Source organism: Eulemur rufifrons, chromosome 8 (genome assembly GCF_041146395.1).
Source record: "Eulemur rufifrons isolate Redbay chromosome 8, OSU_ERuf_1, whole genome shotgun sequence".
NCBI lineage: Eukaryota > Metazoa > Chordata > Mammalia > Primates > Lemuridae > Eulemur > Eulemur rufifrons.
The window spans coordinates 81,384,804-81,396,496 of NC_090990.1; the positions used below are offsets into that span (position 1 = coordinate 81,384,804).

Genomic DNA, 11,693 nt, shown 5'->3' on the forward strand with positions numbered 1-11,693 from the left:
CTAATAAATTACACGACAGGATTTTAAACAATTAAAAACAACGATTTTTTTTTTTTTTTTTTTTTTTTTTTTTTTTTTTTTTTTTTGGTAGAGACCAGGTCTTACTATTTTGTCCAGGTTGGTCTCAATCTCCTGGCCTCAAGTAATCCTTTGGCCTTGGACTCCCAAAGTGCTCAGATTATAGAAGTGAGCCACCATGCCCAGCCATCAATAATTTTTTTACATGCTATTAAACTATTTCAAGAATATCTTCCTTCTGACATTAAAAAAAGATTCTAATCAGGAGTGTGTATGTGTATATGTATGTAGCATATGCATGTTGTTTGTATGTAAAAGAATCTTTTTACCCTTGGATTAATTTCATCAAGCTGCTTACAAATTCTCTAAAATTACATCTCTTTTGAGCTTAATCTTGTTCTTAAGGTTATAGATTTTTTGTTTGTATTAGTAAGAATTTAGCTGTATCACATAGGAACAGTTTCTCAAAAGCTCTGTCTAATAATTAGGACAGTATTTTAGGCAAACTATTACTGAGAGCCTCCATGTGCCAGCCTGGGATTATAAAGGAGAATAAGAAAGAGCTCACTCTCCTTCCTCGGTACATTATTGAGTCCTCACTGTGAAAGCCAGAATGCAGGATACAAAGGTAAATTCCCAATGCCTGCCCTTTGAAAGTAGATGGACTCATTCTCTACTAGCACTGCCTTCTCAGGAGAGCAGAGCCTTTTGGAAGGGCAGCGGGGATCCTAGAGAGGGCAGGAATGACAGGTAGGGGCACAGATGCCTCTGCTGCTGCTTCTTGGCCTTGGATATTTCTCTCTTTTCTCTCCTGGATTTTGGATGTCTGTCCCTCTCCCTCTCTATTGGTTCTAGATTTCTTTCTCTCTCTATTTATCTCTTCACTTTGGATATCTTTCTTTCCTGAAGAAATGGAAAGATATTTCAGAAAAGAGAGAAAGAAAAGGAAAATATTAACAAGACAAACAGCATAGAAGAGGTGCACAAAATAGAACTGAAGTAGGCACTTATTGATAGGGTATTAACTAAAGTTTTTAATTCCTTTCCTTCATTTAGAATTTAGAACTATTAATAATTCAGTATGGAATCAGTCATATGCACATACAGAAGTGCATGCCACATCTAGATGGGAGTACAGTGTGCTAGCACAATTACCACAATGAGGTAGAAGATATACAGACCTTTGAGTATGCCCCAACTTAGTTTCCTTATCTATAAAATGTAGGGGTAAGACTAGATCAGTAGTTCACAAACATTTTATTTCTCTCTATTTTTTTCTTTACCAGAACCTATAGCAAGAACAAAAGTTTTGATTAGAACCAATACACACACACACATCCACACATGCCCTACAACTGAAAAACAAAAAAGTTCTCTGAAATAATTCTTATCCTTGTTACGTATGATGCACTGATATTTTATACTGTTTTTTTAAAGGCTGTTTGCTATTCAGAAGTCAGAGTTCACAATCCACTAATAAGTCACAACCTCGTATTTAGAATCGCTGATCTTAACAAAAAATCCAGTCTCTTCTAGCTCTAAGACTTTCTGATTTCATGCCACAAAAGGCTTCTATGACCCGGCCTCAGGCCATCTCTTGATCTCATCTCCTGCCACCTCTCCCCTTCACCTTCTCTGCTCCAGTCACACTGGCCTTCTTGCTGATTCCCAGACAAACCAAGCAGGCTCCCACCGCAGGATCTGTGCCCTTACTATTGCCTCTGTCAAGACCACTCTCCTGCTAGGATTCCCGGGGCTCTCCACAGCATCACTGCATTCAGGTCTCTGCTCACGGGTCAGCAATGTAAAGAGGCTTCCCTGACCAGCCAACTAAACACCAACTCCCTTCTACTTTCTTCACTCTCTGTCCCCCATAACTTGTTGATTTTTTTTCATAACACTTACCAACACATGACATTGCATTATATGTCTATTTGTTTATTGTGTGTCTCCCCAGAATTTTAGCTCCATAGAGTGGGACTTTGTCATTCATTGCCTAGAACAGTGCCTGGCACACAACAGGAACTTAAAAATAACTGTTGAGTGAATGAAACTAGAGCTTTCTGTCAGGTAACAAGACTCCTGTTTTTTACCTAGAATTCTAGACTTTTCCCTGGTGGTGAATACACTTGATCAAAAATAGTTGTCTACTCTGGTTTCTACCAAGTAACTAGAAAATACAGTGGAAAGTTAACTCCTTTTCTTTTCAACTATCTTTTCAGAACATTATCTTTCTTCCTTGGATGCTTGCACCTTTCTGCTCCCTACTCTGATATTGATCTCCCAACTCTATACGTACAATACCTACCTCCAAAAGACACTATGAATTAGTTAAGCTTTAAAAAGTGGAAAATGCTATCCAAATGTCAGGCACTATCATTAAAATTGCAGCTTTGCAATGTGTTTTTTAGGTGCTAAAATGAAAAAAGAAGAAGGCAAAGAAGGTAAGGGAACAAAGAACAACTGGAGGTGCTACTTTAGAAGGGTAGACAAGGAAGTTCTCTCTGATGAGGTGTCATTTGAACACAGGCCTGGAAAAAGTGAGGGAGTATTTCAGGCAAATGGAACAGCAAATGTGGCTAAAGTATATGTAAATCTGAAAAAAAAATAAATAAACTTTTAAAATGTACATCTTGAAAGGCTAAACCAAAAAGAATTTGCTTAAAAATTATGTTAATAAGAACACCTCAAGGAATTCCCAATAGTCACCACATTTGTGTATCTTGTGCCCACTCAAAACTCACCCAAAGGGACATCTGAGTCAATGAAAAAAATGCTTAAAAGAAAGGGGGGAAATCATCTCTTAAGCACTTAATTGTACAGGGCACTAGGCTCCTTAAGAGAAAGATCAGAGCTCCTTAAGAGAAAGATCTAGTCTTATTCATCTTTGTATCTCTGATAGATGTCATGTTGCAAGAACACAATCATAGGGCAGAAAGATGAGTTCAAGAGGCTACGCCCAATGTCCAACTTTAAATGCTTAGTATTTCAAGTTTGATTTTAAAAGTGTTGTAATGATGCATGCCTCAACTATGTGTGAAAGGTATCGGATCAGGAGACAAGAAAATCAGAAGGCCATTACTTTTAATTGGAAATGCTAGAAAAAGTGATCATATAACTATAGAAGCCATTATCCCTTTGGTTATAAAAATTAAAAATTTTTAACTATGAAAAATATTCAGATACCTAAGATATACAAATATTCACCTTTTATAGATTTGGGTACATGCAGTAAAATTCAATAAGCTACTTAAAAAGCAAGATGGTTTAACATAAATGATAGAACTGTACTGGCCACTAGAAGGAAGGATTTTCAGTTTTTCCAAAGCCGTATTTCTGAACCCATATATAATAGCAAGAAACAGACTGGGTCTGAATGGCCTCATTGTATTTTTACCAGTTACTGAATAATAAAATCGCACACAACCAGCAATAAAAGTAAATGTTCCCAGATAATCCATTTAAGCTGAGGAGAAATTCATAGATAACAGATCTAATACCTGCTAAATACATATCACATGTTCAGCTGCTTCTACCCCCAAAAAGTATGAAGCGTTATTGAAATTGGTCTCAAGACCTATTCCTGCCGTTTCCTATCCTTCCCTCCCTTTTCCCTAACCTTTTATTGTTTCCATTAGGAAAATAAATCTGTAAGAGAAATTGAGGAAGAAGGAATTTAATATATAAAAGTAAATTTTTCAATATCGATAAAATTAGATAACACCATTAAACTCAGATATTTCCAAAGTTAGAGATTTTAATGTCCTTTCATTTTCTCAAACTATCTTCTAATTAGGCAACAATTTGGTTAATAGGAAAATAATACATTTCGTAGGTATAGTACATAACAGTTTATAAATTACTTTCATATATATATTTTACCTTAGTTGATCTTGATGAAAACAATGGATAGGTAATCTGAACAGAAAGTATTATTTTGATTTTGTGGAAGAGAAAATAATTGCCCAGAAAGATTATATAAAACACAGCTTATAAGTACTTGTGCCAGGGCTGGAATAAACATTGAAAATTTAAGATTTCTAGCTCTACACCAGTTCCTTTGTACTATAACAGGCTGCTTCTTCAAAACAGGTAGATAAGCAAGGCCTGGATAATCTGTAAATATTTAATAGTTAAGGAAAGGCCAATTTTATCTTCTTCATTACACACAGACAATAACTTTTGAATTTTAACAATCTATGAGAGATATAAACAATAATTACAGAGAAATACTGTAGGTAAGTATAATAGTGTCTTTCATCTACAGAAAATACAGTAATTTATACTCCTTCTCTCTCAATATTCTGGGCAAAGCAGGAGAAAATTTTATTAAAATTTCAAATCTATTGTTAGGCGTATGTAGGTAATATATAGAAATACTAGGTTAGAGTTTAGAAGCAACAGACATCATGGCACACTGCTAGCAGAGCATTAATTGGTAACGATTTTCTGGGTAATTTGGCAATGTATATCAAAAGCCTTAAAAACATGCATAGCCTCTCACCTACTTATTCCCTTTCTAATTTATTCTAAGGAAATAATTACAAATGTCTGCAAAAATGTTAATTATGGTGTTAACAGAACAATAAATGAAGTAGTTAAATCAGAGTAAATGAAGGAATAAAATATACAGTCGTCTTTCTGTATCCATGGGAATTGGTTCCAGGACCCTCAGAGATACTAAAATCCATGGATACTAGAGCCCTTTATATAAAATGGCACAGCATTTGCATATAATCTGTGTATTAATACATCCTCCAGTGTACTTTAAATCATCTCTAGATTACTTATAATACCTAATACAATGTAAATGCTATGTAAATAGTTGCTATACTATATTTTTATTTGTTTTTTTTATTGTTGCATTGAATTTTTATTTTTTCAAATATTGTCAATCTCCAGTTGGTTGAATCTGTGAATGTGGAACCCGTGGATACAAATGGCTGACTGTAGTTCTTAAAACTGATCTGGAAAAATGTACAAGATATACTAAGTGGGAAAAAATAGATTTGTAAACAATGAATACAGTATGAACACATTTTAAAAGATATATATATGTATGTATATGTATATGAGTGTATAGGTGACTAGGATATACTAAAATATTAATAGTGATATTATACAGGTGGTGATATTTTAGATTAATTTTATTGTTTTCACTTCTATATTTTCTAATCTCCAAAAATGACTACGGTTCCTATCTTTCTACAACACAGTACGTAAAATATACTTATAAATATATATAAAAACATTTATTGCATATATATTTAACTTGTGTATTTTGGAGCTCTGGAAAACAAGAGATAAAACTTAAATTTACATGTAGCAGAGAGTCTTAGAGCCATTATGCATGCATATGAAAATACATTTGGAAGAATAAAGAAATATGAAGAAATATGACTCACACAAGATGAGTCAGAAGAGATAAAGAAGAGATAACAATAGCAACTTAATTAGGCAAAGTGTCTAGTACCAGAAAATAAACGTGAAATGAGCAGTACATTTTAATAGCTACAATTTCTCACATCTAATTAACAGAAAGTCTTAAAATATCAACAGCTTTTGGAAGTGAAGTAGTTTAGACAGTTTTTGCAGAAAAGTGAATATGAGGTTCATTGAAATGCTGGAGATATTTCTAGAGAATAAGATCCTTCAATCATATGCTATAGTACCATCAAGAAAGGTACTAGGAGAAAATCACTGCAGAAAAAATAATATCCATGTAGAAAACTATAAAGCACACCCACTTGGAATATGCAGCTCTGCTTGCCACACTTTAGAGGAGATATTATGGAAACAGAAAAAGTCCAGAAAAGGGCAAATAAATTATGAAATGGTAATTATAAGGTGATAAATTAGGAGTCTCTGATCTTCAAAGACAAGAGCAGAGACATAAAAGACAGAAAAATATTTTTTCAAAGTTTTTAAGACCATTAAATGTTACAGATAGGATGAAAAGAAAATAGGCACCAATAGACCAAACTAATATGGCTAAAGTTTAAATAAGGCAGATCCAAGGAAAATAAACTATTTTGAGGGAATAGGTAAAATGTATGCGATGCATTATCCCATTGCATTTAGAATAAAATCCTTCCCAAGTTCCGTAGGCCTCAGTATTCCTGGATCCTGCCTGCCTCTCAGATCTCTTCCCCTCTAGTTCTCTCATTCCTTAGGCCCCAGCCACCCTGGCTCCTTCCTATTCCTCCAAAGCACCTCTGCACTGCACTCCCTATCATCTCTGCCAGGAATGCTCTTCTCTCAGATCGACACCTGGCAAGCTTCTTTTTATCATTAAGATCTCAGCTTAAAAGTCACGTCCTCCTTGTGAGGACTCTTCCTGTCTTCCTATAGAAGGAACCGCTGAGCTAAAGCCAGCCTGTGGAGGACCTTTCCTGATTGTCTTATCCAAGGCTACTTGTTCTTGGAGCCATCCACTATTGCATTACTTATGTTTTCCTCATAGTGCTTATCACCATACAAGGTGACCTCATTTATTATTTATTTACATATATTGTTTTTCTCCCAAACTAAGGAAAAAATGAATTAAAAAGTTATATCATCAAGAAGGCTTTCCCTAACCACCCAAGGTTAGGTCAGATCACTCATTTTATTAATTTCCACCTCAACCTGTACTTTTTCTTTTGTAACCCAACTTAAACTTGTCATTTTTTTCCCAATATCTGTTTTGCTCTATAAATTCCATGAGGTGGGAGCCACCGTGTGCTATCTTATTAATCAATGTATACCCAACAGTGCCTAGCATACAGAAAGCATTCAATAAATACTTTTTTGAATAAATAATTGGTGAATAAGAAAGAAAGTGTGGGGGATAAAAAGGCAGAAAAGGGAAAGAAACAAAAAGCTACATGTAAGAAAAATTAGGGTATTATATTAATCATTTCCTATTTAGTTTTGCAAACACTACCATTTCCTTTTATTAAAGAAGCATGTAACAGGCTCTAAACTGCATTTTAATAAAATATATAGGAAAAACAGATTTTTAAGTTTCAGATTTCTAATTTAAGCTTTATACTTTCTGATTCAATGTAAGTAAATGAAATCCTGTAGAACTTTAGAACTGAAATACTTCCAAGTTAGCAGTTCAAGTAACAAAAGGAATTCTGGATGAATAAAAAGCAGATGCTAAAGAAACTTTATAAGTTAGCTATAAAATTAGAACAAACTTTATAAATAAAGTAGGAAACTGAAAAACTACTTCAGGGAATAAAATCTTGTTCTTTAGTAATCATTAAACTGTCTTTGAAGGCTCTGTTAAAACAACTTTGAGGCATTGGTACTTTGAAGGTTTAGATAATTCTTATGGAACACAGCTGATAATCTTTAAAGTCTTTTTATACTAACAGGTCATCTAGGGTAACAATAGTGGAATAAATGCTATATGTTAGAAGACACATAACATTCTTATCTCTGCTAGTCAAATGAGTCTTAGAATTAACTTTTCTATTCTCTTTATACATGAAAGTAAATAAATTGATGACTCCAGGATATTCTTTATTTTAAGCAACATATGTGAGAGACATTGTAAACTACAGTTGCTTATCTCTGTTTCACAATAAAGATGGTTCTAGAATTTGTGACCAGAACTTAAAGCTGATGCTGAAAGCCACAACTGTAACAAACTAGATGCAGACAGAAGCTGATCAAACAAACTGCAGTGGTCGGGAAGCTACTCGAGCAGAACCACCTCCATCCTCAGCTGCTTACAGAGAGGACATCATCCTTTGCTACAATATATCCGCCAGTGGCTACACTGGACACAAAGAAGCAGCATCTATTTCTCTCTTTTGCTAAAAGGCCCACTCTTTCTCATAAAGGATTTACAGCAAATGATGTCGGAGAGAGATCTGGATGCAGAAAGAAACTTGAAAATTTTACTCTAGCCAATTTCAGGCTTTTGTTAAATTCAAAGCTTTTTCTGCCACACAATAAGAACATTGTCACTAGGTCAAAAGAAGAATTAAACAATCTGCGTGCCTTGCTTGATATATCAACTATTTTGCCTTTGAAAGTATATATTTTCAAAGTACACTATATCTTAAACTTTGTAGATCATGACTCACAGTGATAAACCTATTTTACAAGAGAACCCAGGATACACACAATACATATACAATTTAAAACAAAAAAGTTCATGAAAGTTACCCTTATTACATGCAACAAATATGTTAAGTTGCTATTTTATGTCTTCTTTTCTCATGCTGGCTACATACCACAAACTAATTTCATGACCTAGTAATGTGCCACAACCTACAGTGTGAGAAACACTGCTCTATATATACATGTGGTCTGGTCTCTGCCTACCTCTCTAACTGCATCTCATGCTATTCTTTACCACATTCCCCCAACTGTGGCCTCTCCTGCACCACCCTATTACCCAGTTTCTATTTTTTTTCTTTATTATATTGAACCATAAGTTCCCAAAATATGCCAAGCTCTTCTCTGCCTCAGAGCCTGTGATCTTGTTAGTGCTGCCTGGAGCGCTTCCTCCAGATCACTGCACTTTGTATCATTCAGGTTTTAATACAAAAGTTTCTTCCTCAGAGGGGCCTCCATTGACCACCTAATTTAAAAGAGCCACCACCTGCAACAATCCCAGCCACAGAGGCAGGGGGCAGGAGTTCACTGCTCTTACCATTGCTGGGCAAGTCCAAATAACAAAATGTAAAGCAGGTAGGTGCATGCATACGTGTGCGCGTGTGCACACACACACACACACACGCGCGCGCCAATATTTAGCAAATATCACTTTCCAGCTCCCTATGCCATTGCACAGGTCACTGAACTCTAACTCTTGAAATTTTATTGTATTTGCTCCACAACAGCTTTTCTGACTCTGAGGACTGAGGACTCAATCCTCCAACGTCCCCAACTACTTTGTATTCTCTAAGACCATTTACCACATTCTTTTTTTTTCTCCATTCAGCAAACAATGATCTAAGCAATAGCAGTGAACAATATAAACATCCATTCCTCTAACAGTTCACAGTTTACCAACAGCAACAAATTTATAAATAATTTCAACTGAATGTGGCAAGTATAATAAGAGAGATGCGTACATAAAATGGTGACAAAAAAGAATAAAGAGTCAACCCTAGTAGGGAAGGAAGGCATCAACAGAAGAAAAGACACCTAAGCTGGGTCTGGAAGGATCAATAAGAGTTTGGCTAGAAAACAAGAGGGTATTCCATGTACAAGGAACAGCATGTGCCAAGTAGAAAGAAGAGGCATACTACTTGTTTGGAGTTTTTCATATGTTCGATGAAAGGCAAGTAGCTAAAAGGCAAGAGGATAAAAGGAGTCTAGGAAAGAGAAAGGCAAGAGTGAAGCTAGATCATAAGTGCTATTTCATGGGTGGCCTTGTATGCCATTCTAGACACTTTAATGTAGGGAATGGAGAGTCTAGAGTTTTAAAGAGTCAATTAACATCAACAGATTAGGTTTTTCAAAATTCCTTCTTGTGGCAGAGAAAATAATGAATGGAACAATTGCCAGACCAGACAATAAAAGACACTATTACAATAGTCTAGGCAAGTAATGAGAAGATACTAAACTACAATAGGATCTAGTGACCACTTGAATATGGGAGACATGGAGGGGAGGGATGTAGGGTAACTCTGATTCCTAGTTTAGGTTATAATATAGTGGTATCATTAATTAACTTGATGAAAATAGGAGAAACCAGGAAGAAAGATAGCAAGTTCAGTTTTGGTCATACTGAGTTTGAGGGGCCTTTGAGGTACCCAGGTATAAATGTCCAGGAAGCAACTTGGATCAGGCTTCAGCAGGTTGAGATGAAAATTGAAATTTTGGAGTGAAATCAGAGGTATTAGTAGAATCCATGTGTGTGGACAAAATCGCCCATTGAAAATGTATAGGCTAACAAATGAAAGAAATTAAGGAGTGAATCACAGAGAATGGCATTCAAAAAGCAGGCAAAGCCAGTGAAAAAGAAAGGGAATCAATGACCATGAACCTCAGTTGTCACAGTGAGGCTAAGTATAATAAATTTTGAGAAGTAATTACTGGATTTGGAACTTAAAAGGCCATTAGAAACTTACCAAGAGCAACTTCATTGAAGCCATTAGAAAGGAAGCCAGACAACAGACTTTTGTCTGTTTGATATAAGCACAAATACTATGCTTTCAAACAGTTTGCTGGTAGATAAATGGGAAGATTGGACAATAACTGTAAACTAGAAATACAAGACTAAAGGATGGGTAAAAATATAGATCAATGTGTAGGTTGGGGCATGAAGTTGAAAAAATTGTCTGTTAAGACTCCATCATCTACTTAGAAAGGAGAAAGGACGGGAAGGGACAGGGTTTGTAAAGTGAAGGTTTGAAAAGGTCTCTGCAGGAAATGGGCAGGGGAAGATAGGGTAACAAAAAGGACTGCTGAGTAGTAATAGAGAAACAAGCATAGTGAGGAGGGCTCTGTTGCTAAATTCATGCCAATACCCACTGAGGACAGTAATCTTGTCATCTTCCAACCTGTTGTCCATAAGTGCTTAAAAGATATGGTAATTAAGTGAATTAACTAGAATCCTCAAACACGTGGGTAAATTAAAATCACCTGTCAGCCTATTTAAAAATGCAAATACCAAGCGCCATTCCTATTCATTTAGAATTTCTGGGGCTGAAACTCAAGCAAGTCAATTCCAGATGCTCTCCAAGTGATCCTGAGGGACAGTCCTATTTAAAAAAAAAAAAAAAAAAAACCATGGACCTAGAAGGTAATCAACTGTCTTGAAGAGAACTGATCCAACATACACCTCTTATCAAAAGGCCCTTATACGGGGCGTAGGACCGTGCTTTGCCACTTAGGAGAGCAAAGACTCCAAGATCTAGGAAGACTTGAATCAGTGTTGAGTCACATACACACCATCCCATACTCTTACTGAAGTGCGTTAGCGTGAAGCTGCGAGCTTGAAAAATGCAATGATGAACAATGAAAACATATAAAATGTTCGAAATAATGTATCACCTTAGGTTATTAGACTTGATGTCTTAGCCCTAAACTTTCTGTTATGTTACTCTAGAGGCTTAGTAACACCAAAGTGGAATTCAGGGTGCTGCAAGAAATAGAGCGAGGAGATTGCAGGAATGGCCCGTAGGAAGGGGGAAAGAGACAATGGGGCGAAGGTGAAAGGACCGGGACGCCTCTGAGTGCCCATCCGCCCCAAGACTTGGGACGCCGGAGCCCTTCTTCTGGCCTCCCCTGGCACTCACCATAGTTTCAGGTTCTCAGCACAAAGAAACTGGTACCGTTGCAACAGGAAGACAGCACCACCACCACCATTATCCGGTTACTTTGGCAACAGGACCCCGCCCACTGCCCAACGCGGCGGGAGACGCACCGCACCGCCCCTTTCTCCCAATTGACAGCACCGCCCCTTCACGCTGTCGCCTGGGGCGACGTGACGCCGCCTTCCTCCTTCCAGCTCTTTTACTTCCGTTTGGTTGACAGATGACCTGGAAGTTTAAGCGAATACGGAGTTTGGGCTTAAATATTGCTATGCAGTATTTTGTTTTAAAATAGGCATCTGTCCACTTTTCCCTTACTGAGGCCTTACATCGTATGTTCTGTGTTGCTTGAGTTTAAAGGCACTGCAGAGTATGTTTACCTTTCTTGTTTGGAAAAGCATTCCGGAAGCG

At 36.6% G+C, this 11,693-nt stretch overlaps 1 protein-coding gene across 2 annotated transcripts in view; it reads right to left on the reverse strand.

Annotated features, from left to right (window-relative positions):
- The window catches only part of NME7 (NME/NM23 family member 7), a 196,312-nt gene extending 184,955 nt beyond the window's left edge, over positions 1-11,357 (reverse strand). For both annotated transcript variants that reach the window (XM_069480205.1, XM_069480204.1), the window contains exon 1: positions 11,268-11,357. Coding sequence is in view for 1 of the 2 variants with exons in the window: in XM_069480204.1 (XP_069336305.1) it covers positions 11,268-11,270 (3 nt within the window). In the remaining variant the exon portion in view is untranslated. The remainder of the gene's footprint in view (positions 1-11,267) is intronic.
- Between the last annotated feature and the right edge of the window lie 336 nt (positions 11,358-11,693).